Source organism: Mobula birostris, chromosome 21 (genome assembly GCF_030028105.1).
Source record: "Mobula birostris isolate sMobBir1 chromosome 21, sMobBir1.hap1, whole genome shotgun sequence".
NCBI lineage: Eukaryota > Metazoa > Chordata > Chondrichthyes > Myliobatiformes > Myliobatidae > Mobula > Mobula birostris.
The window spans coordinates 12298518-12326397 of record NC_092390.1 but is presented as its reverse complement, the minus strand read 5'-3'; the positions used below and the strand labels follow the sequence as shown (position 1 = coordinate 12326397).

General features: G+C 47.0%; 1 protein-coding gene across 1 annotated transcript in view; it reads right to left on the bottom strand.

Annotated features, from left to right (window-relative positions):
- Positions 1–336: 336 nt before the first annotated feature.
- The window catches only part of cpn1 (carboxypeptidase N, polypeptide 1), a 50291-nt gene continuing 22747 nt past the window's right edge, over positions 337–27880 (bottom strand). The window contains exons 4-9 of the mRNA XM_072238947.1: positions 24181–24363; positions 16860–16971; positions 8322–8461; positions 4429–4528; positions 2640–2758; positions 337–1162 (exon numbers count right to left, since the gene is read on the bottom strand). Coding sequence (XP_072095048.1) covers positions 992–1162; positions 2640–2758; positions 4429–4528; positions 8322–8461; positions 16860–16971; positions 24181–24363 — 825 coding nt within the window. The 3' untranslated portion in view covers positions 337–991. The remainder of the gene's footprint in view (positions 1163–2639; positions 2759–4428; positions 4529–8321; positions 8462–16859; positions 16972–24180; positions 24364–27880) is intronic.

Sequence of the window (27880 nt, the reverse complement as noted above, 5' to 3'; positions counted from 1 at the left end):
AAGCCTCCCTTTGTAACTCAGCAACCCCCCACAAGTCCAAGCAACATCGTGGTAAATTTTCTTAAAACTCTTTCTAGTTTAATAACATCCTCTCTTATACTGGACTGACCAAATCTGCACAGGTTTAGGTTTGGGTTATGTTGCTAATAGGCTTCCCCAACCTGTACAGGTCTTCCTCAGATACTTTGTATTGGCGCCCACTTTTCAGGAAAGTATCACATTTCACTGTGTTTCAATGTAAATCTGAATAATGCATTGTTTCCTTCAAGCAATGTATAAGAAACACCTCAAATATGAAGCAAAACTATGCAGAGCAAAAATAAACATGAAAGTAAATATCTTTTCATAGTTTATTAAACATTTTTTATCTGACTACAAAAATACTTGGACATTTGGAAACATGGGTTGTTTGACACCATAACCAATCATCCCATTGGTTAACAAAAAAGTGATTGGCTCTCTGATTGGTCATGGGCAGACCATACATCAAAATGACTGACATACTGGTCAACCAACAGTGGGAGCAGATTGGTTGAAATCAAGACAATTTAAGTAAAAGCAAAATATTAAATGTGTTTAAAAAAAACATGCACTGAAAATATGATTTTAAAGGTAAAAGATCTTTGGTCTGATTTGGTTCACCAAGGCACAGATTTGTCCATGTTGCTTCATCTTTCTTACAAAAAAGTGTCATCTCACAAAAAGGTAGCTTCATCTGGCTCCTCCCAGAATCCCAACTCCGAAATCTTCCCTCTCACATGGAGGACTGAGATGAATGAGAGAAAAGTATTTGGTTTGGAAGTAGAGTCAAGGAAGGAGGAGGAAAGGAAGATGGATGGAAAGAAACACAAGGACGGAGGGGGTGAGAAGAGAGGGACAAAGGGAAGAAAGGAGTAGGAGAAAGGGAATGGCAAAGAGAGAGGGAGGGAAAGGAGAAGGCAGGCAAGAGAAGGAAGTGGGATGGAGGAGGAAATAGGGGGTGAAATGCTCCTCAGTCCCTCCGTTTCCGGTGCCTTTGCTGCTTGTGACGCTTCGGTATCTTCCTGGCTGTTCTTGGCCCGACCCTGCGATGGGGCACTTGACCAGTGACATTCTGTTGTGGTGGGAGGGTGGGCATGCTGCTGGAGGGCACGGAAACCTTGGGCACCAGTCGGAAGTCCAGCTGTGGAAGGAGAAGGTCAGATGTTGAGAAGTTCAAATGGGGTGAAGCTGAAGGAGGGACCCTGTCCTGTCTCTTTGCAAACTCAACATAACCTTCACTCACAGGGAAGCAAGACTAAGCAGGAAAAATCCACAACGATCCATCTCAGGGCTTATTGGGCGAGACAAGCAGAAGATTCAGGCAAGTTGAATTTATTGGGCGCAATTCGGTGTGGTGTTGGTGCAAAGAAAACATACTCGCAGTAGCGTCACAAGCACATAGGGTACAGACAACACACAAGTCATCCCAAATAGAAGGAAATGTGTAAACATTTAAGACTTAGGGCAAAACACATCACACAACTGAAAAAGTCTATCTTAGTGCAAGAGGTGTGCTATAGCTTCCATTGCTGGAGGTGACAAAGACAGAGGACGTGGTGGGAAGTTTTTGGGAGACAATGCTGGTGCTTAGAGAGAGGCAGCTGAAGGATCAATGACCACTGGCGAACTGATTACAACTGGAAAGGTAGTTTCTAGAGAGTGGTGAACCTGTGCAGTTCATTGCTATGATCTGCTGTGAAGGCCAAGTCATTGAGTACACTTAAAACAGAGGTTGATTTCAGTCTTCATTGAGGGAAGGTGTCAAAACCTACAGGGAAAAGACAGGAACATGGCATTGAAGGGGAAGAAAAATCAGCCCCGATCAAGCGGTGCAGCAGGCTCGATGGGCTGAATGGCCCAATTCTCTTCCTTTGTCTTATGGTTGTTTATTCTGTCATGCAAGTTATTAAAATGTATGCTGAGTGTATATTTATCATTCTTTTGTAATAAGAGCACAAGATACAGGAGCAGAATTAGGCCATTTGGCCCATCAAGTCTGTTCTGCCATTTCATCATGGCTGACCGACATTCCCTCCCTCCCAGCCCCAATGTGCTGTGCTGTTGCTGTCTCTCCTGTTCCGTTCCATTCGTCTCAGCACACTGTGTGCCGTGATGCCCATACTATTCTGTGTTTTACGTGGGCCACTGAATTAGGGCGAGGGGGGCTGGGGGAAGCACTGGGACAGCCTGTGGCTCGGAATAACAACTTTGACAGCCTGTGGGTGAGGTGTGAACTGTCTCAGCATGTTCAAAGAGTTAAAAGGTTAAGAAATTATCTTTCTGTCCATTGAAACACAACAGTGAGAAGTGCAGTTTGTGTCAAATCAATATCAGCGAGGATTGTGCTGGGGCACCCTGCGAGTGTCTTCACACTTGCGGCACCAACAGAGCATACTGACCCGAACGGATGTGTCTCCTAGAATGTGGGAGGTCACTGGCGCAGCTGGAGAAAGCCCACACGGTTTTGGGGAGAACATAAAAACGGCAAGAACTGAACCCTGACCGGTGATGACTGGTGCTGCAAGGCGTTACGCTAACCGCTGTGCGGGTTGCAGTGACGGAAGTTACCGCTGTAGAGGCGGGAGGGTAGGTGGACGGAATCAGGCTTGGGGCCTCACCCGAATGGGTCCATTGTCATTAACGTTGATGTGAACTGCCTGGCTCCTGTAACCAGCTGCTGACGCTGTGACGATATATTTCCCCGGTAACAGCAACCGGAAATAGTCCCCGTCCACACCTCGAGACAAAAAACAAGCACTGGTTAACTAGATCTGCCCACCCTCGTGGTCTTACTCCTGGGACAGAAATGTCTCACTGCCAGTCAGCCAGTCCACAGAGAGGGGCCAAATTTCCAGCAATGGTGAGTGGAATGCCCAGACTCTTGGGTCCTATACCATCCATCCTCTCCCTCCTCCTCATGGAGTTAGCAGAGGCAAGGCAAGGTTTATCAACTGGACCCGAATCTCGTTTCCAGAACTGGAACTCCAGACCATCTAGTCCACGCCGAATTCCTATTCTGTCTAGTCCCACTGACCTGCAACATCACCCACAATACCTCCCCCATCAACGTTCTTCTCCAAGCCTCTGAGATCTTGAAATCAAAGCCACATCCACCTGGAGCATGGTGAAAGAACAGTTCAGCTCAGTAACAGGCCCTTCAGCCCACAATGTGTTCAGAACTGTCAAGTTAAACTGAACCAATTTGCCCGCACATCATCAAAAAAAATCAGATTTAATTATCACTGACATAGGTCGTGAAATTTGCATACCTGCATATTCATGTGTCAAAAGCCTGTGAAACTCTACCAAGCTGCCTACTTTCACCATTATCCCTGGTCAACCATTGGAGAGGTCTACCACTTTCTGCATAAAAACACTTGCCCTTCAAATCACCTCTAAACATCCTCCTTATCTTCAAAGGATGTTCCCTGGTGCTCGACATGGTTACCCTCGGGCAACGACTGACTGCCTACCGTCCAACACTCCAGAGAAAAAGACCTACGTTTGTCCAACCTCTCCTTATGCTGATACCCTGTAATCCAGGCAGCATCCTGACAAACCCCTCTGTATCCCTTCTGGAGCTTCCACATCCTTCCTGGAATGGGGCAACCCAAAATGCACAATTACCCTAATCCATGTTTTATATTATACATCACTTCACTGATTGGCAATGTATAGAAGAATATTCAGCCCACAAATTTATGCTGCCCAAAAGCACATGGTCACTTCTCAGACCTTAGTCCAGATCTGTAGATGAAAGAGTGATTACTTTTTACCTACAGAGAAAGCTTCTGTCTTCACTGGCCATTTCTGAAAATGACTGGTACACCCCTGTAATGGGCCACAGCTCCCCTCCAATTCTTTACGTTTTTAAATAAAGATTAGATTTATTACATGAACATCAAAACATTGTGAAACGCATGAATTGCGTCAATGACCAAGTGATCTGGGGACAGCTTACGAGCGCCACCTTGCTTCCAGCATTAACATAGCACCCACAGCTTACCAACCCCTACATTATTGGAATGTGGGAGGAAACCAGAGTACCCAGAGGAAACCCACTCATCCACCAGGGAAAAGGTACAAACTCCCGAAAAACACCAGAGAGAACTGAACCCCGATCGTTGGCACTGTAACAGCACCATCCTACACTCCCCAATTTGAAAGTAATTAGTGAGACTTGTGGAGGGAATCTCCTGGCAAATGCAACCTCTAATATCCTGTATGGTCAATTACGGAGCTTCTGAACTTTGGAAAGTCCCTGCCCTGGTAGCAGGGTGGTAGTGGAGTAGTGAAATGGTGATACTGCGGGACACTAAACACCCTGGTCACCCTAATGATGGGTAGGGCATTAGTAGGAAGGGAGTAAAATACTACAATGCATTAGATAGTTATACTCGGACACACCTGTGGTGACATCATGATTGATGCCAAAAACTGAGATGACAGCATCAGCAATTCCGTTGTTATTTTCATCCAAAACCATTCCTTTAATTCCCTTGTGAACCTAAAAATGATTTAGAAAGTGACAATTTGTCATCGCACTTGTTGCAGTAAATCATCTTCCACATCAAACCAAAAGCACCCCTGGCGAACAGGACACAGAGTGACGCTCACCCTTTGAGTGAAGGAGCTACTCCAATGTCCCTTTTAAATCTTGTGCCTCTGATCTTAGAACTGTGCCTTGTTTTAAAGCACCAATTCTCTGTGAAAAAGACAGTCTCTCTTTACACTGTCCATCACACACTCCCAGGACAGGGACAGCACGGGTTAGATACAGAGTGAAGCTCCCTCTACACTGTCCTGTCACACACTCCCAGGGCAGGGACAGCACGGGTTAGATACAGAGTGAATCTCCCTCTACACTGTCCCGTCACACACTCCCAGGGCAGGGACAGCACGGGTTAGATACAGAGTGAATCTCCCTCTACACTGTCCCATCACACACTCCCAGGGCAGGGACAGCACGGGTTAGATACAGAGTGAATCTCCCTCTACACTGTCCCATCACACACTCCCAGGGCAGGGACAGCACGGGTTAGACACAGAGTGAAGTTCCCTCTACACTGTCCCATCACACACTCCCAGGACAGGGACAGCACGGGTTAGATACAGAGTGAAGCTTCCTCTACACTGTCCCATCACACACTCCCAGGGCAGGGACAGCAGGGGTTAGATACAGAGTGAAGTTCCCTCTACACTGTCCCATCACACACTCCCAGGGCAGGGACAGCACGGGTTAGATACAGAGTGAAGCTTCCTCTACACTGTCACATCACACACTCCCAGGGCAGGGACAGCACAGGTTGGATGGACATTAACACAATTGCAAATAATTGGAATCGAAGAGGTCTGTGACAAGCTGGAAAGCTTACAACCATGGAAAAAGTTCTCACGTCCACATCAAATATCCCAAATTCCAGTGAGAGTTGAGCACGTATTCGAACTAATCATATACAGGACTAGATCCACTGCACTGGCCAGAGATAAGATAACTGCAGTGTTGGGCTATTTATAGCATTCATATTGTTATGCCTGGAGACAGTACAATAGTACAGAAATACCATATCGATGGCAAACTTTGTGTCCATCTACACTCATCCCACTTGCCCGAATTAGGTCCTTATCTTTCTATGCCTTGTTTATTCAAGTGCCTTTCGAAATATGTCAAAGTAGTGATCATAAGCTATGAATACAAATTCTGCAGATGCTGGAAATCCAGTGTAATATGCCCAGAAAATGCTGGAGGGACTCAGCAGATCAGACAGCATTTAAGGAGAGGAATAAAAAGCACATTTTTCCAGCCAAAACTCTTCATCAGGACTATGATTATAGAACAGTACAAAACAGTATAGGTTTGTCGGCCCATGATGTTGTGCCAATATTTTAAACTAGTTTAGGATTAGTCTATCCGTTCCATTCCACAAAGCCCTCTATTTTTTTCTTTCATCTATATGCCCATCTAAGAGTCTCTTAAATGCCCTTAATGTATTTGCCTCTACCCCCACCCGTGGCAGCACAGTCCATCACACACCACTGTCAATTTTAAAAAAAAACCTACCTGACATCCCCCTATGCTCTCCTCCAATCACCTTCAAATTATGCCCCTTGCATATTAGCCATTTCCACCCTGGGAAAACTATCTCTGGCTGTCCACTCTGCCTCTCAACATCTTGTACACCTCTAGCAAGTCACCTCCCATCTCTTTACTCTGAGGAGAAAAGGGCTAGTTCATCATTATATCAGTTTCCATCACTTCCTCTGGCAGCAGTTTCCAGATATCAACCACACTCTTTCCTATTCGGTCCTTCAAACCTCACCTTAAGCCTCTTGCTTTTAATCTTCCTAAGACGGGCTTCACAACTTATACATCCCTATCAGTTTCCCATCCACAAACAGACATGCTCAGTCCAAGACACAAGAAATTCTAACAATGCTGGGGACATGGACACAGAACTCAACAAGTTGGGCAGCATCCGTAGAGGGGAATAAACAGCCGATGTTTCGAGCTGAGCCCTTCATCAGGACTGGAAAGGAATGGGGCAGAAGCCAGAAGAAGCAGCTGAGGGGTTGGCTCCCCTGCTCCCTTTTCTTTCATTGTCCACTTCTATCACATTCTTTCTTCAGGACTTTACCTCCTCCACCCAATGTCCCAAGCTTCTTACTTAAGGCTGATTTATACTTCTGCGTCAACTCGACGCCATAAGTGCGAACCCTACGCAGAGCCTACGCGGATCCCTACGCCGTAGCCTGACACGCACCTCTCCCAAAATGTAACTATGCGTCACGGCAACGCAGACCGAACAACTGTGATTGGTTCGCTTGGTAGCATCGCATTTCATCCTACACTGCAATAGCTTCCCATTGGCTGTCTGAAGAGCAGGGAAGGAACTCTGACTGCAATCCTTTCCATAAAGCTTTACAGACCTCTGAAATTATGGAGGACACATTTCGCTTTTTACGAAAAAAGATGCTCGCTTTAAACTTGTTTACCCCGAGAAAGACTACAATGACCATGATGCCTTGCGCGGGCAGGTGTGTGTGCATGCGCAACGTGCCCGAATTGCAGAGTGATACAGACACACCGACGCACAAATATAAATGCTCACGACACATGTAGGCCACTTGCATAGGTTACGGCGTCCAGTTGACGCACAAGTATAAATCAGCCTTTACTCACCCTCCCCACCCCCCTCACATGGAGCTTTTACTCCCCCCACCATCCACTCATTCTGGCTTCTGCTTATATCTCCTGGTGAAGTGACTTGGTCGAAACTGTCAGCTGATTACTCTGCTCCATTGATGCTGCCTGACCTGCAGGGTCCTTCCAGCAGTTCGTAAGTGCTGCCCTGTTTACATCATCTCACCCCACACAGAAGTCCTCAAAAACCCAGCAAGTCCACTCTCTCCAATGCAACCATGTCCTTCCTACAGTGAGATAACTAGACTGGCACACATCACTCCAAGAGCTGCCTGGCCAATGTGTTGTAACGTTACAACATATGTTGTAACCTTGTACTTACATTCTATGCTTCCCCCTACAGAGGTTAACATACCACATTCCTTCTTCAACACAATATCTACCTGTACTCCTACTTCCAGGGAACCATGGACTGGCAGCCCAGATCCATTTGTTCATCAATGCTCCGTAAAGGTAGGACTCAAAGTGAACGGTGGTGCACTATTTGACTTTCCAAGATAAATCACCTCATACTTATCAGGATTAAATTCCATCAGCCAACAACTTTCCATCTGATCTCCATCTCACTGTAGCATTAGACAACCTTCACTATCCACACCACCACCAATTTCACTGTCAGCTGAAAACATTCATTCAGCAGTTCATCTGAAGTTTTGTTGTCTGTTTCAATCAGACCAGAATCAGTAACTCTGACAATCTGTGGAAAGGCTTGCCAGGTTTTGATGGAAGTTGGCACTTCCAAATTGATATGGCTCTGATGAAGCAGTATTAAAGTGTTAACTCTCCACAGATGCTGCCTGACCTCTACAGCATTTCCAAAACTTTTCATTTCTGATTTCCTGACCTCGTCCCGTTTTTTAAAAAATTCCAATTTCCTGACATTGTTTCAATTCCCATTTCCCTGACCTCCTAATTCCATTTTTTCCCCCTGCTTTTATTTCCAATTTCCAGCACCTGCATTTCTTTATTTTTACCTAGAACTACAAAACAGATATCTTTCCACACTAATAAACGGAAACAGCTGAATCTTGTGCAGAGGATACAATTTGACTCGGCCGAATTTTTGATTTGCCGCCTCAGCAGTGATGCGGCATCTCACCTCTTCGATGTAGGCTAGCAGTGCTTCACGATTCCCGTACCATTCCCGCTGAAGCTCGTTCGCCGGCGGGAACTTCTTGCAGCTGAGTTCCAGTGTGATCTCAAAGCAGTTGGTGTGGAGGTAATTGAAGTCTTGCATTCCTGCATATAGCACAGAAGCAAAAGAGTTCAGTAGCCAAGACAACCTGATAAAAGAAGTCTAACCCTGTCATTCCTGCTCACCACAGGGCAGAAATATGATTGACAGCTAGACTAATTACACATTAGGTGCAGGAGGTATGTTGTTCATGGTCTTCTGCTCTTGTAGCCCATCCACTTGAAGGTTTAACGTGTTGTGGACTCAGATGCTCTTCTGCACGCCACTGTTGTAATGCATGGCTGTTTGAGTGTGTTGGCGCATGGCCAAGTGGTTAAGGCATCGGTCTAGTGATCTGAAGGTCGCTAGTTCGAGCCTCAGCCAAGGCAACGTGTTGTGTCCTTAAGCAAGGCACTTAACCACACATTGCTCTGTGACGACACTGGTGCCAAGCTGTCTGGGTCCTGATTGCCCTTCCCTTGGACAACATCGGTGGCATGGAGAGGGGAGACTTGCAGCATGGGCGACTGCCAGTCTTCCACACAATCTTGCCCAGGCCTGTGCCCTGGAAACCTTCCAAGGTGCAAATCCATGGTCTCATGAGACTAACGGATGCCTATAATTGAGTTACAGTCACCTTGACCTAGTCTGGATTTCTCCTCTGATCTCTCTCATTACAGACATTTTCACCCACAGAACTGCCACTCTTGGGCTTTTTGCTTATCGCACTATTCTCTGCAAACTCCAGGGACTGTTATGGGTGAAAACACCAGGAGATCAGCAGTTTCTGAGATGCTCAAACCACCCCACCTGGCACTGGCAATCATTCCATAGTCGAAGTCCTTTAGATCACCTTTCTTCCCATTCTGACATTTGGTCTGAACAATAACATGACCATGTCTGCATGCATTGAGTTGAGGCCACATAATTGGCTGCTTTTATATTTTCATTAATGAGGTGTACAGGTGTGCAAAGTGAGCCAGCAGGCCCTCAGCTTGACAGAGGGTTAATGAAGAATGGATATCACTATAGAGAATGGGCAGGGAGAGAAGGCAGGGGTTGGGGGGGGGGGGGTGACCCACCCTGACCCACCAGTGTGAAAGTCAAACTTTGATAAGCACAAGAGATTCTGTAGATGCTGAAAATCTTGAGCAGCACACACAATATGCTGGAGGAACCTCATCAAGACTCAGCCTGAAACATTGACTGTTTATTCCTCTCCATCGATGCTACCTGGCCTGCTGAGTGCCTCCAGCATTTTGTCTGTGTTGCTCTGGATTTCCAGTATCTGCAGAATCTCTTGTGTTTAGGATGTGAAAGGTACCTTACAAATGCAGGCCTTAGACTGGTCAGAGGATTGCACCTGACATATTGGTCATAAGTGGGTCTCCTGAGATCTTGACACAGGTCTAGTCCTGTGTTTAAAGTTCAAAAAATTAGAAGATGAATTGGTGATCTTTGGTTCCTAGTGGGGCAAGAGGTGGTCCTGAATCTGGGCTCCCAGTCTTGCCACTGAAATCTAATCACGAGATGACTCTTGTGTTTGGAATGATTTGTCTGGATGGCACAGAAAGGTTTTTCACTGAACCTCAAAACATACAAGAACAGAGTCGTCGAGCAATACAGCACTAATACAGGTCCTTTGCACCCGCCAGTCTGTGAGTGCATCCAGCTAGTCCCATTTACTGCACTCAGCCCATATCCCCTCCTCCTCCCCCCACCAAAGCCCTACCCCACCCATGTTCCTATCCTAGTGCTTCTTATAATGTCACTATTGTACCTGCTTCAAGCACTACCTCCAGCAGCTTGCTCCATATCCTCACTGACCTCTGCATGAACAAGTTGTCTCAGATCCCTCTAAACTAATTAGCATTTAGGGAAGGACATACGGCCCCCTCCAAATCAAAGCTTCATCATTGGCTGGGGCCTCAGGCACTCAGTAATGGCTACCACATTGAGGAGGGGCTTAGATAAAGATTAGCGTCATTTGTCACGCATACATTGAAGCATGGAGTGAAATGCGTCACTTCTGTCAACGGTACAGTTCAAGGATATGCTGAGGGCAGCCCGCAAGAGATGCTACACTTCCAGTGTAAATATATCATGCCCATGACTTGCTAAGCCTAAGCTGCGGGTCTTTGGAATGTGGGAGGAAACCAGAGCACCTGGAGAAAGCACACGTGGTTCTGGGAGAAGGTGCAAACTCCCTATAGAGAGTGGTAGGAATTGTACCCCAGTCACTGGGGCCGGAAAGTTTACGCTGTTATGTTACTGTGCCACCCTGCAAGCCTGATGTCTCCACCGTCAAATAGCTGGGTGAAGCAAGGAGGTCTGGAGGGCAACTGGCATCTTACCCAAGACTGATACGGACAGTGGATACATTTGCCCACACCTCACTACCCAGCCTATCCAGGGCTTGGCTGGGCATGGGTGGCAGAGGGTATAGATGCCACCTCGACTCCACTCACCCAGGTTTGATTCTGACCAACACGGAGTTGTTGGTAGGTCAACTGTCCTTTTAGATGGGTGACAGGAGAACCAGGGGAGTTCATGCTCACATGGGAGAGGACAGGTTATGGAGTGAGTGAGTCCAAGAAAAGTGCAGCACAGAAACAGGCTCTTTTGCCCATCTAGTCCATGCTGAACCATTTGAACTACCTACTACCATTGACCTGTACCCGGACCATAGCCCTCCATATCCCTAACATCCATGTACCTATTCAAACTTCTCTTAAATGTTGAAATCAAGCATGCACCACTTGCGTTGGCAGCTCATTCCACACACCCATGACCCTCTAAGTCAGGAAAAGGTCCCCTCACGTTCTCCTTAAATTTCTCACCTTTTGCCCTTAACTTATGACCTCGAGTTTAGTCCCACTCAGCCTCAGTGGAAGAAGCTTGCATTTACTTTACCTATACCTTTCAGTTTTGTATACCTCAATCAAATCTCCCCTCAATCTTCTATATTCCAAGGAACAAAGCCCTAACCTATTCAATCTTTCCTTACAACTCAGGCCCTCCAATCCCAGCAACATCCTTGTAAATTTTCTCTGTACTCTTTCAACCATTTATAGCTTTCCTGTAGGTAGGTGACTGAAACAGAACAATATCCAAACTAAGTCTCACCAACATCTTATACATCTGCAACATAACATCCCATCTCCAGCACAGTATTTTGATTTATGAAGGCCAATGTGCCGAAATCTTTCTTTATGACCCTACCTACCTGTGACGTCACTTTCAATGAATTATGGACCAGTATTCCCAGATCCCTTTGTTCTATAGGGTACTGAGGAGCGCTAACATTTCTTTGCAAGCCTATCCTGGTTAGTCCTACCGAAGTGCAACTCCTCACACTTGTCAGCATTAAATTCCATCTGCCATTTTTCAGCCCATTTTTCCAGCTGGTCTAGATCCCAATGCAAGCTCTGATAGTCTTCCTCACTGTTCACTACAACCCAATCTTTGTGTCATCCACAAATATGCTGATCCAGTTAACCACTTTATCATCTATATCTATGCCATCTATAAAGATGGCAGATGGAGTCTAATGCTGATAAATGTGAGGTGCTACATTTTGGTAGGACTAATCAAAATAGGACATACATGGTAAACGGTAGGGCATTGAAGAATGTAGTAGAACAGAAGGATCCAGGAATAATGGTGCATAGTTCCCTGAAGGTGGAATCTCATGTGGATAGGGTGGTGAAGAAAGCTTTTGGTATGCTGGCCTTTATAAATCAGAGCATTGAGTATAGGAGTTGGGATGTAATGTTGAAATTGTACAAGGCATTGGCAAGGCCAAATTTGGCGTATTGTGTACAGTTCTGGTCACCGAATTATAGGAAAGATGTCAACAAAATTGAGGGCACAGAAGATTTACGAGAATGTTACCTGGGTTTCATTTCCTAAGTTACAGAGAAAGGTTGACCAAGTTGGGTCTTTATTCTTTGGAGCGTAGAACGTTGAGGGGGGACTTGATAGAGGTATTTAAAATTATGAGGGGGATAGATAGAGTTGACGTGGATAGGCTTTTTCCATTGAGAGTGGGGGAGATTCAAACGACAGGACATGAGTTGAGAGTTAAAGGGCAAAAGTTTAGGGGTAACATGAGGGGAAACTTCTTTACTCAGAGAGTGGTAGCTGTGTGGAACAAGCTTCCAGCAGAAGTGGCTGAGGCAGGTTCGATATTGTCGTTTAAAGTTAAATTGGACAGCTATATGGACAGGAAAGGAATGGAGGGTTATGGGCTGAGTGCAGGTCGGTGGGACTAGGTGAGAGTAAGAGTTTGGCACGGACTAGAAGGGCCGAGATGGCCTGTTTCCATGCTGTAATTGTTATATGGTTATATCAATGATCCGGATGATAAAGAACAGACCCAGCACTGATCCCTGTAGCACTCCACTAGTCACAGGCCTCCAGTCAGTGGGGCAACCATCTACCACCGCTCTTTGGCTTCTCCCACAAAGCCAATGTCTAATCCAATTTGCCTCATCCTGAATGCTGAAAAAACAATCCTTCTGGACCAAACTCTCACTCGGTACCTAGCATGCAAAGCCATGCCAACTATCCCCAATCAGCCCAAGCCTACCTAAACACTCATATCTGGTCCCTCAGAATACCTTCCAATAACTTTCAAATCAAACTAGATTTGATTTGATTTCCCACTACTGACGTCAGACTCACTGGCCTATAACTTCCTGGTTTATTCTTAGAGCATTTCTTCAACAGCAGAACAACATTAGCCATCTTCCAATCCTCTGGTACCTCACCTGTTGTTAAGGATGATTCAAATATCTTCGCAAGGGCCCCTGCAGTTTCTGCAATTGCCTCCCACAGGGTTGAACGGAACACCCTTGTCAGGCCCTGGGGATTTATCCACCCTAATTTGCCTCAAGGTAGCAAACACCTCTTCCTCTGTAATCTGTACAGGGTCCATGAAGTTGATGCTGCTTTGCCTCACTTCTATAGACTGTTGGTCTGAGTAAATACCAATGCAAAAAAATCCATTTCAGATCTCCCTCATCTCTTTTGGCTCCACACATAGATTACCATTCTGATCTTCCAGAGGATCAATTTTGTCCCTTGCAATCCATCTGTAGAATCCCTTAGGATTCTCCTTCACCTTGTCTGCTAGGGCAACCTCATGTCTTTTTTTAAGCCTTCCGGATTTCTTTAAGTGTTCTCTCACATTTGTTTTATACTCCATAAGCACCTCATTTGTTCCTACCTGTCTGTACCTGCTGTGCATCACCTTTCTTCTTCTTAATCAGGGCCTCAATATCTCTTGAAAACCAAGGTACCCTAAACCTGTTATTCTTACCTTTTATTCTGACAGCCACCTACAATCTTTGTACAGGTGTCCCCCGCTTTCCAGCGTTCGCTTTATGAAACCTCACTGTTATGAAAGACCTACATTAGTTACCTGTTTTCACTAACAGAAGGTGTTTTCACTGTTACGAGAAAAGGCAGCGCGCGCCCCGAGCAGCTGCTCCTCCCCTGGAATTCAGAACGGCATTCTCGACGGCATTGCTTAAACACGTGCCTGTGAGCATCTGTGCTTTATGTCGATTCATTTTGAGCATCTGTTTGTAATGTGTGTTCTAAGGTATCGGAAAAGCCTGAAAGAGCTCGTAAGGGTGTGTTACACTTAGCGTAAAACTAGACATAATTAAGCATTTCGATCGTAGTGAACGAAGTAAGGACAAAGTGAGTTTGGCTTGTGGAAGCTGACGAAGATGTTGAAGAGGTTTTGGCATCCCATGACCAAGAACTGATAGATGAAGAGCTGATGCAATTGGAAGAGGAAAGGATAACAATCAAAGCCGAATGCAGTGGCGATCGGACTGAAAGTGAAGTCGTCCAGGAACTGAACGTGAGGTAGTTGCATGAGATTTTCGCTGCAATGATAAAGTACAACTTTAATTTTGAAAGGGTACGTCAGTTTAGGGCATATTTGCAGGGTAGTTTGAGTGCTTACGAAGAACTGTATGATCTAAAAATGCGCGAGGCTAATCAGTCAAGCAAGGCTTCCACATCAGCTACAGCAGACGACGAACTTCGATCTTCGACATCGAGGCAGGCAGACATAGAAGATGACCTGCCTGCCCTGATGGACGATGAGATAGCACCTCAGTGTCCCACCACCCCAGTGGTCCCAACCCCTGGGCCGCAGACAGATACACTGCCGCGGATAATGCAGCGGTAGCCGGGAGGCACACAGCACATCTTTAAGAAAAAAGCCGAAATAAACAAGCTAATTAATTAGGAGCCGCCCGGCACTTAAATGTCGGCCCAGATCAGAGGCCATTGCTGATTGCGTCGCCTCTGATCTGGGCCGACATTTACGTGCCAGGCTGCACCTAATTAATTAGCTTGTTTGTTTCAGCTTTTTTCTTAAAGATGTGCTGGGTGCATCCCGGCTACCGTTGGACTGCTGCATGCTTCGCGGATCGGTATCAGTTCGCTGCCCAGAGGGTGGGGGCAACTGCACCACCCCAACCTCTGACGACTCAGCCTAACACACCATCATCAGTGTGCTCGACGCTGTCCCGATTCCAGTAAGTGAAACTACACTGTACAGACGTTATTTCTACTTTATAGCGGCTGTGTATTTTTATGTGTTATTTGGTATGATTTGGCAGCTTCATAGCTTAAAGATTACTGGAGAGCGCTTGCGCCGTGTTTCTGCCGAGAGCGTTTGCGTGAGATTTTCGCTACCGAGAACAGTGCAGCAATGATTGTGGAAAAGTATCTCTACTTTATATAGGCTGTGTATTTATCATATCATTCCTGCTTTTACTACATGTTACTGTTATTTTAGGTTTTATGTGTTATTTGGCATGATTTGGTAGGTTATTTTTGGGTCTGCGAACACTCACAAATTTTTCCCATATAACTTGATGGTAATTACTTCTTTGCTTTACGACATTCTGGCTTACGAACCGTTTCATAGGAATGCTCTACCTTCGGATGGCAGGGGAAACCTGTACTCAAAATCTCACCTTTAAAGGCCTCCCACTTGTATAGCACACCTTTGCCAGAAAACAGCCTGTCTCAATCCACAGTTGCCAGATCATTTCTGATATCAAAATTGGCCCCTACAATTTAGAATCTCGATCTGTGGACTAAACCTATCTTTTTGCACAATTACTTTGAAACTAATGGCATTAAAATCACTAGATACCAATTGTCTCCCTACACAAACTTCTGTTACCCTGCCCTGTATTGCACACTCTTTCATTGGGACTTTTATATACTGATTAAGGAAACTTTCCTGAACATGTGAAAAATTCTATCCCATCTAGTCCTTTACAGTATGGAAGATCCAGTCAATGTGTGGAAAGCTAAAATCAGCTTTCACAACCTTATGTTTCTTGCACCAGTCTGATTTCTCTACAAATACATTCCTCTAAATCCTGTGGACTTTTGGGTGGTCTGTAATATAGTCCCATTAACTTGGTCATACCTTTCTTATTTCTCATTTCCATCCCCAATGCCTCACTAGCTGAGTTTTCCCAGACTGCCCTGACATTTTCACTGACTAGTAACACCACCCCTCTTCCTCTAATCCATCTTGTCTAAAACAGAACCCTGGATTATTAGCTGCCAGTCCTGCTCCTCCTGCAAAAATAAAACACCCACTAATGGCTACAACGTTATCATTCCAGGTGTTGATCCGCGCGCTGAGTTCATCCGCCTTTCCTACGATCCTCCTTGAATTGAAATATATGTAGCCGAGAATTTTGGTTGCACCATGCTCAACTTCGTTGGGGTCTTAACAACACGTCCCCATAATCTCTCCACCATCTGTTCTGGCACCCTGGCTCCCATCCCCTTGCAACTTCAGTTTAACCTCCCCCCATGCCGTGCAGCACGAGCAAACCTTCCCACTAGGACATTAGTCCCCTCCAGTTCAGGTGCAGTCTCTTCCGTACGGGTCACAAACTAGAGAACTCAGCAAGGCAGGCATCATCTGTGGAAGAAAGTAAACAGTCAACGTTCAGGCAGACCCCCTTAAGCAGGAGTCCTGTTTACTCTCTTTCCGTAGATTCTGCCTGGCCTGCTGAGTTTTTCCAGCATTTTGTGTGTGTTGTTCTTCTCTACAGATCCCACCTTCCCTGGAAGAGAGGCCAATGATCAAAAAAAAAAAAAAGAAAAAAAATCCAACCCCTCTCTCCTACACCAACTGCTTAGCCATGTGTTAAACTGTACAATCTTCCTATTTCTGGCCTCACCAGCACGTGGCACATGTAGCAATCCTGAGATCACAGCCCTGGCAGTCCCGCCTGTTAATTTAGCTCAACTTTGCAGTTTCAGGACAATTAGTGGGGAAAGTGGGAGTGAGGGGGTTATTCCGAGAGCCAGCAGAGACTCAGTACATGCCGTCTGGAATCTCCCTGCCCTGCCATTTCTCTCCCTTAACAGGCCACGGATACAGCACCACAGAACAGAGGATCTCACCTCTCGCAAGCGAGTACCAGCTGGCTCCATTGGTAATCCCATCGGGAAAGTAATCTCCACAGTTGGTCCCACTGTGCATCCACCCATGGGCAAAGGAGTAGATGCGGGCAAGCTGGAAGAGGGGGAAAAGACAAAGACAGATAATTTTCTAGAGTTAGAAACACTATGTTCCTAATGTTCACACAAACAATTCTCAATACTGTAATTATGAAAACAATTCTTAGTAATTACCACCAAATCTGGAATCTGAAGTCAGCCACTCTCAGGGCAGGGACAGCTGGGTTAGATACAGAGTGAATCTCCCTCCACACTGTCCCATCACACACTCCCAAGTCAGGGACAGTACAGGTTAGATACAGAGTGAATCTCCCTCCACACTGACCCATCACACACTCCCAGGACAGGGACAGTACAGGTTAGATACAGAGTGAATCTCCCTCCACACTGACCCATCACACACTCCCAGGACAGGGACAGCACGGGTTAGATACAGAGTGAAGCTCCCTCTACACTGACCCATCACACACTCCCAGGACAGGGACAGCACGGGTTAGATACAGAGTGAAGCTCCCTCTACACTGTCCCATCACACACTCCCGGGACAGGGACAGCACGGGTTAGATACAGAGTGAATCTCCCTCTACACTGTCCCATCACACACCCCCAGGGCAGGGACAGCACGGGTTAGATACAGAGTGAATCTCCCTCTACACTGTCCCATCACACACCCCCAGGACAGGGACAGCATGGGTTAGATACAGAGTGAAGCTCCCTCTACACTGTCCCATCACACATTCCCAGGACAGGGACAGCATGGGTTAGATACAGAGTGAAGCTCCCTCTACAGAAAAGAGGAGGCATTCAAGTTCTCTTAGCCACTGATCTGCTGTAATGAGAACCAGACTCAGCAAGAATGGCTCATTCCATCCCAGAACAACACACAATGCTGAAGGAGCTCAGCAGGTCAGGCAGCAGCTATTGAGGGGAATAGATAATCAATGTTTTTGGTGAAGACCATCCAATAGGATTAATGGGATGAAGTAGAGTGTTAGCCCAAAACATCGACTGTTATTCCCTTCTGTGGATGCTGCCTGACCTGCTGAGTTCCTCCAGCATTTTGTTGCTGTTGCTCTGGATTTCCAGAATCTACATAATCTGTGTTTATCATTCGATCACAGGGTCACTGTGCTTTCCTCAGTGAACAGATTCAAAGTTCAAAATACATTATCAAAGTATGTGTACATTATATAACCTCCAGATTTAGGGAACCACAAAACAAAGAAACCCGAAAGAGCTCATTAAAAAGAGGACAGTGAAACACCCAGTGTGTAGAGAGAGAAAAACAAATCATACAAACAATAAAATAGGCAAGTAGCTTTCTGAACGAAAGCAAGTCCACAGTCAAACTCAGGCATCACAGTCTCAGGTGAGCGCAGAGACAAATAAACCTTACAGATCCGTAACCAGAACTGGCCCGACCCTCACCACTGGTCCTGACATCTTGCCTTTTTAATCTTGCCTGGCATTTAAATCGCCCCAAAATTGGGTCATTCCTTGCTCAAGGACGTAGGAATTGTTGTTTTGATAACCTCTTGGCCCGGAACTGGCTCTGTTTTGGTGGACAGACCTCATCTCTCCAATCTCCACGGAGATCGTTTCCCAGAAATTGTAACCAGAAAAAGTATTTAGCTGTATTCACCAGTGCCATCTTAAACCAGGGTCTGATCCAGGATGTAATCATGATTTTCACCAATTGAAAGATGAACCCAGGTTCTGCCCACAACTGCTCCCTCTAGTGGAGAACAACCATGTAATGAACACAAATCGCTCCCTTTGCAAACCACTTGCCCAAATATTCAGGCAGCATCTGTAGGAAGAGGTACAGTCGACGTTTCAGGCCGAGACCCTTCGTCAGGACTAACTGAAGGAAGAGTGAGTAAGGGATTTGAAAGTGGGAGGGGGAGGGGGAGATCCAAAATGATAGGAGAAGACAGGAGGGGGAGGGATGGAAAGAGCTGGACCAGTGATTGGAAAAGGGGATACGAGAGGATCATGGGACAGGAGGTCCGGGGAGAAAGACAAGGGGGGGGGACCCAGAGGATGGGCAAGGGGTATAGTTAGAGGAACAGAGGGAGAAAAAGGAGAGTGAGAGAAAGAATGTGTGTATAAAAATAAATAACGGATGGGGTACGAGGGGGGAGGTGGGGTATTAGCATAAGTTAGAGAAGTTGATGTTCATGCCATCAGGTTGGAGGCTACCCAGACAGAATATAAGGTGTTGTTCCTCCAACCTGAGTGTGGCTTCAACTTTACAGTAGAGGAGGCCGTGGATAGACATGTCAGAATGGGAATGGATGTGGAATTAAAATGTGTGGCCACTGGGAGGTCCTGCTTTCTCTGGCGGACAGAGCATAGGTGTTCAGCAAAGCAGTCTCCCAGTCTGCGTCAGGTCTCGCCAATATATAAAAGGCCACATCGGGAGCACCGGACGCAGTATATCATCCCAGCCGACTCACAGGTGAAGTGTCGCCTCACCTGGAAGGACTGTCTGGGGCCCTGAATGGTGGTAAGGGAGGAAGTGTAAGGGCATGTGTAGCACTTGTTCCGCTTACAAGGATAAGTGCCAGGAGGGAGATCAGTGGGGAGGGATGGGGGGGACGAATGGACAAGGGAATCGTGTAGGGAGCGATCCCTGCAGAAAGCAGAGGGGGGGCGGAGGGAAAGATGTGCTTAGTGGTGGGATCCCGTTGGAGCTGGCGGAAGTTACGGAGAATTATATGTTGGACCCGGAGGCCGGTGAGGTGGTAGGTGAGGACCAGGGGAACCCTATTCCTAGTGGGGTGGCGGGAGGATGGAGTGAGAGCAGATGTACGTGAAATGGGGGAAGATGCGTTTGAGAGCAGAGTTGATAGTGGACGAAGGGAAGCCCCTTTCTTTAAAAAAAAGGAGGACATCTCCCTCGTCCTAGAATAAACGCATCTCCCCCATTTTGCGTACATCTGCTGTCACTCCATCCTCCCGCCACCCCACTAGGAATAGGGTTCCCCTGGTCCTCACCCACCGGCCTCCGGGTCCAACATATAATTCTCCGTAACTTCCGCCACCTCCAACGGGATCCCACCACTAAGCACATCTTTCCCTCCCCACCCCCCTCTGCTTTCCGCAGGGATCGCTCCCTACGCGACTCCCTTGTCCATTCGTTTCCCCCCCCCCCCATCCCTCCCCACTGATCTCCCTCCCGGCACTTATCCGTGTAAGCGGAACAAGAGCTACACATGCCCTTACACTTCCTCCCTTACCACCATTCAGGGCCCCAGACAGTTCTTCCAGGTGAGGCGACACTTCACCTGTGAGTCGACTGGGGTGATATACTGCATCCGGTGCTCCCGATGTGGCCTTCTACATATTGGCGAGACCCGACGCAGACTGGGAGACCGCTTTGCTGAACACCTACGCTCTGTCCGCCAGAGAAAGCAGGATCTCCCAGTGGCCACACATTTTAATTCCACATCTCATCCCCATTCTGACATGTCTATCCACGGCCTCCTCTATTGTAAAGATGAAGCCACACTCAGGTTGGAGGAACAACATCTTATATTCCGTTCGGGTAGCCTCCAACCTGATGGCATGAACATTGACTTCTCTAACTTCCGCTAATGCCCCACCTCCCCCTCGTACCGCATCTGTTATTTATTTTTATACACACATTCTTTCTCTCACTCTCCTTTTTCTCCCTCTGTCCCTCTGAATATACCCCTTGCCCATCCTCTGGGTCCCCCCCCACCCCTTGTCTTTCTTCCCGGACCTCCTGTCCCATGATCCTCTCGTATCCCTTTTGCCAATCACCTGTCCAGCTCTTGGCTCCATCCCTCCCCCCTCCTGTCTTCTCCTATCATTTTGGATCTCCCCCTCCCCCTCCAACTTTCATATCCCTTACTCACTCTTCCTTCAGTTAGTCCTGACGAAGGGTCTCGGCCCGAAACGTCAACTGTACCTCTTCCTAGAGATGCTGCCTGGCCTGCTGTGTTCACCAACAACTTTGATGTGTGTTGCTTGAATTTCCAGCATCTGCAGAATTCCTCTTGTTTGCCCAAGTATTCAAGTACATTTACAATATTATCAAATTACACAACCTTGAGATTTGTTCGCTTACAAAGCAAGAAGCCCGAAAGAACGCAATTAAAAAATAAATAAATAAAGACCACCACCGGATGTGCAAAGAAGGGGGGAGAAAAAGAGACACAAATCATGCAAACAACAGAAGTGAGCAACAACGTTCCAAACCACAATGAGTCCTTGGATACGAACTCCGCACAGGCCTGAGTAGGCCCGAGCCTCTGTATTAGTCCATCGTATTAGGAGTACGGCAGCTGGGGCAGTCTTCATAGCCTCAGCTCCATGGAAAGAGGAGTGACCATTGCAGGGGAGTGAGCGAATTCGGCCCTCACCTCTGATCCCGACGCCCTGTTTGCGCACCATATTGTTTAAATTGTCCAAACAGCGCATCATACCCCGCACTAGGACCCGGGCACTGCTACAGCGAAAGGCTCTGGGCCTAGAACATGCTGCCAGTGACTCAGACTTCACCACCCAGCCCGAAGCCGCTCTCCATTTCTCCAAATCAGCTCGGTGACCAAAGCGATCCAGCCTCGCAGCCGGGCTAGCTGTAAGGATACTGAAACTCCTCTGCCTCCCCTGGACCCCGCTTCTCCAAAGGGCTCACTCCACTTGCGTCGATTCTGCAATGCACAGCGACGCTCATCCCTCGAGCTCGCTTCGCCTTCACTCACCTCTTCATTGTTTGCAGTGATAATTTACCACAGTTTACCTCAGGAAAGGTGTTATTAGCAATGCTTTTAGTCGCATTCCTGGCCTTTTGAACCACCAGAGAGCTGTCACATGTGCTCCGTCCCGCCATTTTAAACCGTACTGAATCAATCAGAAACCACCTTACACCCAATAGTTGCTTGATATCCCAATCACATATCCCTTCCAAACCCCTCAATGAGATATCACTGCTGGTCATTTACAGTTTACTTCCAAAACCCTCTGTTACAAACACCCATTTGTAAACCCATCTGTATTCGCCATTCAGGGCCTTGTGGTGACATGAGTAGACAGGGTGATGAAGGTGGCTCCATCTGCCACAAATGGGACTGCCTGGTGGCCAAACATTTTAATTCAGATCCCCATTCCTGTGTGTTGATCCACTGCCTACTCCTGAGCCTCAGGGTGGAGGAGCAACATCTTATATTCCATCTGGGTTCCCTCCAACCTGATGGCATGAATATAGATTTCTCCTTCCGGTAAACAAATTTGCCTTTGCTCCACATTTTTATTTTTGCATCTTCCCCCTTCCTTCTCGGTCCTGAAGAAGGGTCTTAGCCTGAAAAGTTACCCATTCCCCCCCCCCCCATAGATGCTGCCTGACCCGAGTTCCTCCAGCTGTGTGTGTGTCTATGTGTGTTGCTCTGGATTTCCAGCATCTGCAGACTGTGTTTGTGATGAGGGTGTTTGAAGCACCTGACTTCACTGGTCATGGCATTGAGTACAAGAGTCTGGGAAGTAATCTTAGAGCTGCACAAGATGACAGGGGCATTGCATTTGGAGTACTGGGCACAATGCTGGTCGGCAAGCCGTAGGGTGGATCCGATTAAGCTTGAATAGATGGGCTGGAACTGTTTGCTCTTGAGCAAAAGAGGTTGGGGGGGGGGTCACCTTATAGAGGTTTATAAGATGATGGCAGGGGTTGGGGGGGGCGGGGAGGGAGGTAATATGGTAGATAGGCACAATTTTCCCCCCAGGATACAGGGTAAGGGAGTCCAAAACTAGAGGGCAAAGAGGGGACTACGCAGGAAGCTGGGAGGGGATACATGGAAGACTAAATGTGAGGGGAGGTGAAAGATTTAAAGGAGACACACACACACACACACACCTACCTACCTAATGGGCCCAGCTGCCAGAGGAATGGTAGAGTCCGGTAAAATAAAAAGCATTTGAACAGGCATGCGGATAGGAAAAGGTTTAGACTTAACCTTTAGTGGGATATGGGCCAATTGGGACCAGCCTGGTTAGATACCTTGGATGAATTGGTTTTAAGGGCCTGTGTCCATGATATGGCTTTAACACCATTCCTCAAGATACTTTGTCAAGCCCAAGTGAGAAGACATTTAAACCAGTGTCTGTTCTGATCGCTCGGACAGACCCTGAATATCTCAGGTACCATTTCTAATGAGGAATGCTGCTGGGAGGGTGAGGGAGGTTCACTCTGCCCGATGCCCTGGCCAGCAGTCTGCAAGGCTCACAGGCCCCAGGCCAAGGGCTGGATGCCTGAACTGGCCTTGGAGGTCTGGGTGGGATGTTTTGCTTGTGTTGTTCTGTGAAACATTGTGGGCATGATGTCGGTGCCCAAATGCGAGGACAGCTGTCCTCAGCACAACCCTGGGTGTGTTGGTTATTAACGCAAACAACACATTTCACCATTATGTTTTGGTGAAAATATGACAAGTATATCTGATAATGAAACCGGAACGTATGTGACTCACAAAAGCAAATCATTAGTAACACACAAATTGCAAGTCAGGCAGCATCTACGGAAATGACTAAGTGGCTGAGACCCACCTGGAAGGGAGAAGATGCCAGAATCAGAAGGTTGGAAGAGGAAGAGGAGGACAAGTTGGGGTGTGATAAGTGAGGGGGGAGGTAGGTGGGTGATGGTTGAAGCAAGAAGCTGGGTGGGGATATATGGAAGATGAAATGGCTGAAGAATAAGGAACCTGATTGGAGAGGACACTGGATCATGGAAAGAGCGGGGGAACAAACTCCTCTCTCACCCCCCCCCCACACCTTTTTCTGGCTTTTGCCACCATCCTTCCCAGTTCTGATGAAAGCTCTCCAAATCATTGCATGTCTATTGCCCTCCCCCCATCCCCATAGATGCTGCCAGTCTGCTGAGCTCCTTCATCATTTTGTATATCTTACTCAAGGTTGAGTCATCTGCAGAATCTGTGTTTAGGTTCATCACCACTCATTTGGGCTTCTTCCCCCTTCCTTTCCCGTCCTGATGAAAAGCCTCAGCTGGAAACGCCAGCCGTTTATTGCTCTCCATAGACGCGGCCTGACACGCCGAGTTAGACCATAGGAAACTACAGCACATTACAGGCCTTTTCTTCCAGCATTTTGTGTGTATTACTCTCCCAGGATTGTTGCTGCACTCAACATAGCTGCCTCTACCTACCACGCAATTATCACAGCAAAGAGGCCTCACTTGCCAAACCTACCCATGAATCAATCACAGGCAAGTGGTGGGATACACCCTTACCTTCTGGAAGAGCTCATGATCGGGAGTGCTGGAGATGCTGGGCCTGTATAGCCTGTGTCCAGCCTGTCCCTGGGCCTTATCGAAGGGGTAGTTCGCCACCACGGCTCCTCCGTGCAGATTGGCGGATAGAATGAAGTTATAGCTCTGCAGCCAGCGGATGATGGCGTACGTCTCCCGCTCCACCTGCCCAGGACGAGAAACATCACACGGTCACCAGGGTGGGGCCACCCCTCTACTCCCAGGGTTCCACTACGCTTGGGGATCCCTCGATACTGACTGTAACGCAGTAGCGAGTGTAATGCCAGCGACCTGCATTTAATTCAAGACTTCTCCAGTTTCATCCCACTCTATAAAGACATACGGGTTAGGGTTAGTAAGTTGTGGGCATGCTATGTTGGCGCTGGAAGCACGATGACACTCGCGGGCTGCCCCCAGCACACCCTCAGACCGTATTGGTCACTGCTGCAAACATATTTCACCGTCTTTGATGCTGCCTGGCCTGCTGCGTTCACCAGCAATTTTTATGTGTGTTGCTTGAAATTCCAGCATCTGCAGATTTCCTCATGTCACCGTTTCAAAATTAGATACAGATTATGAGGACATGCAGTCCTCTTTTATTGTCATTTAGTAATGCATGCATTAAGAAATGATACAATGTTTTTCCCAGAATGATATCACAGAAACACATGATAAATCAAGACTGAAAAACTGACAAAACCACATAATTATAACATATGGTTACAACAGTGCAAAGCAATACCGTAATTTGATAAGAACAGACCATGGGCACGGTAAAGTCTCAAAGTCTCTCGAAAGTCCCATCATCTCACGCAGACGGTGAACCTCCAGCGCCGCCAACTTGCCGGTGCAGCATCCCGGAAGCATCCAACCACAGTCCGACTCAGAGTCCGTCCGAAAAACTCCGAGCCTCCGACCAGCTCTCCGACACCGAGCACCATCTCTGCCGAGCACATTGACCCCCGCCCCGGCAACAGGCAAGGCCGAGGATTTGGGGCCTTCCCCTCCGGAGATTCTCAATCACACAGTAGCAGCGAAGCAGGCATTTCAGAAGTTAGTCCAGATGTTCCTCCATGCTTCTTCACGACTGTCTCTATCAAATCAGGTTTGTGCACAGCATCCTACTTCACAGATACGATATCATTCGGAACGGCCGCGCGCGCTGCGTCGTGCCATCTTCTCCTCCCACATTGGCAAAATACATTGACAAATCAAGCTTATCTAAACTTAGATTATATTGGACAAGTTTAGAAAAATACATACAAATTGTGAGCAAGGGAACTCACGGGTGAACAGCAGGGATGAGTTGGGCCGAAGGGCCTGTTTCTGTGCTGTATTTCAGTGGTGCTGCCTCCTACTTTCTTACTGGCCATTACACGGCTGGTGTTTAGGGCAGTAATGAAGGTCATCCATCTCTGGTGGTGCCCAGAGCTTCCTCCATTGTGTGAGCAGTTTCCTCTCGGTTTTCACTCCTTGTCAGACGTGCAAGACCCAGCTGGAGACTCAGGAACACCGTCACACCCAGATGTAGAAGTATTCTTCATTGCTGTTTCCGTGACGATTTTGTGTTATCTGTCGGGGTCATTAGCCCTGAGCTGAACCCCCAAACCTGGAGGAGTGGTGGACCACACTTAATCTGGCCTCTAACCTTTGACATGTTTGGCATGGGTGACCTTGCCAAAAGGGAAAGCATAGAGCCCTGACTCCAGCCAACATCACTCTCTGGGTCTGAGACACACAAGCCTCCAAACCACAACAAAGTTATGATTCTCTTGGAGGGGTGCCATTTCCTACAGCTCTTAAACTCCCCAGCATCCCTTAAGTTTGCTCTCTCTCCTTGCCCTTATCAACATTGGAATATCTAGTGTTCAAGTGATGTCCATTTCATCTGTCTCAAATATCTTTTTTGCTCTTTTTACATTAATTAAAAAAGCCATTTCTTATTTTAGTTTTTTTATTATTATTATTATTATGCACTACCGCCACAAAACAACAAATTTCACAACGTGCGGCAGTGATATTAAGATGAGAAAATCTACAGATGCTGGAACTCCAAGCAACACACACACACACACACACACAAAATGCTGGAGGAACTCAGCAGGCCAGGCAGCATCTATGGAAAAGAGTAAACAGTCAATGTTTCAGGCCGAGACCCTTCATCGGGACTGGTGAAGAGTCCCGGCCCAAAATGCTGACTCTTCACTCTTTTCCATAGACGCTGCCTGGTTTGCTGACTTCCTCCAGCATTTTGTGTGTCTTGCCAGTGACATTAAACCTGACCCTGATTTTCCTCAAGGCCTGATTCACTGAAAACGCTGGGCCTCTAAATCTAGCAGGTAGCTTGGTGCCAAATTGTGTTTGATGTCCCAGCTGAGAACTCCCTCGAGAGGTTAATGTTAAAGACAGCTGTTGCAGGGAGAGGGAGGATGCAGTTAAGAATGTTGAAACCCTGACTAATGGAGTATGCAGGCCCCTCCTTCACATGTTCGACTAGTCGGATGTCATCAGCACAATTTTCTGTGCGGTGGTGTGCCAGGACAATGGCATCAACACTGGTGATGCCAACAGGCTCAATAACCTGGTTAGAAAGGCTGGCTCTGTCACAGGTGTCAAACTGGACACACTGGAGGCTGTGATAGAACAGAGGACCCTACAGAAAATCCTGGCAATTCTGGACAATGTTTCTCACCCTCTACATGCCGCCTTGGCTGGACAGAGAGCACTTCTGGTAATAGATCAAGACAAATGTGTTTATTCTCACTGACATGGGCTGTGAATTTTGCTGATTTGAATTCTAGCTCTCACCCAAAAGAGTGCTATATGAGGTCATTCTTACCCTCGACCATTAGGCTGTAGAATGAGCCAACCTATAGCCAGGGAAGTGATGATCTCCCCCTCATTAGACTGTTTGAGGCAACTTTTCTTTGTTCTTCTCTTCTAATATTTATATATCCGTGCACTTGTAATACTGACACTAATTTCCCTGGGGATCAATAAAGTATCTATAGCTTTATACTGTTAACCTCAACGTCCCCAACAATTATGAAATGCCCGCTTAGCTGCCACTGCACGATCGAGAATCTCCAGAGGGGAAGGCCCCAAATCCTCGGCTTTGCCTATTGCCGGGGCCGGGGTCGAAGCACTCGGCGGAGATGGCACTCGGTGTCGGAGAGCTGGTCGGAGGCTCGAAGTTTTTGGACGGACTGAGAATCAGACTGTGGTCAGGTGCTTCCAGGATGCTGCATTGGCAAGTTTGCGGCGCTGGAAGCTCATGGCAGGAAGAGTTTTCTTCCTTCAACTGTCTGCATGAGATGATGGGACTTTCAAGAGACTTTGAGACCTATGGCCTGTTCTTCTATCAAATTACGGTATTGCTTTGCACTGTTGTAACTATATGTTATAATTGTGTGGTTTTTGTCAGTTTTTTTAGTCTTGGTTTGTCTTATGTTTCTGTGATATCATTCTGAAGGAACAAATTGTATCATTTCTTAATGCATGCATTACTAAATGACAATAAGAGGACTGCGTGTCCTCATATTCTAAAAAAAATCTAAATTACTATCCAGCGTTCCTGTAATGAAGGGGCTATCTAGCTCAGCTCAGAGGGAAATTGAGAGAGAATCTGTTGGTGTCAGACTGGGCTCACAAGGACGCCAAAGCCATTCACAGTACAGCATAG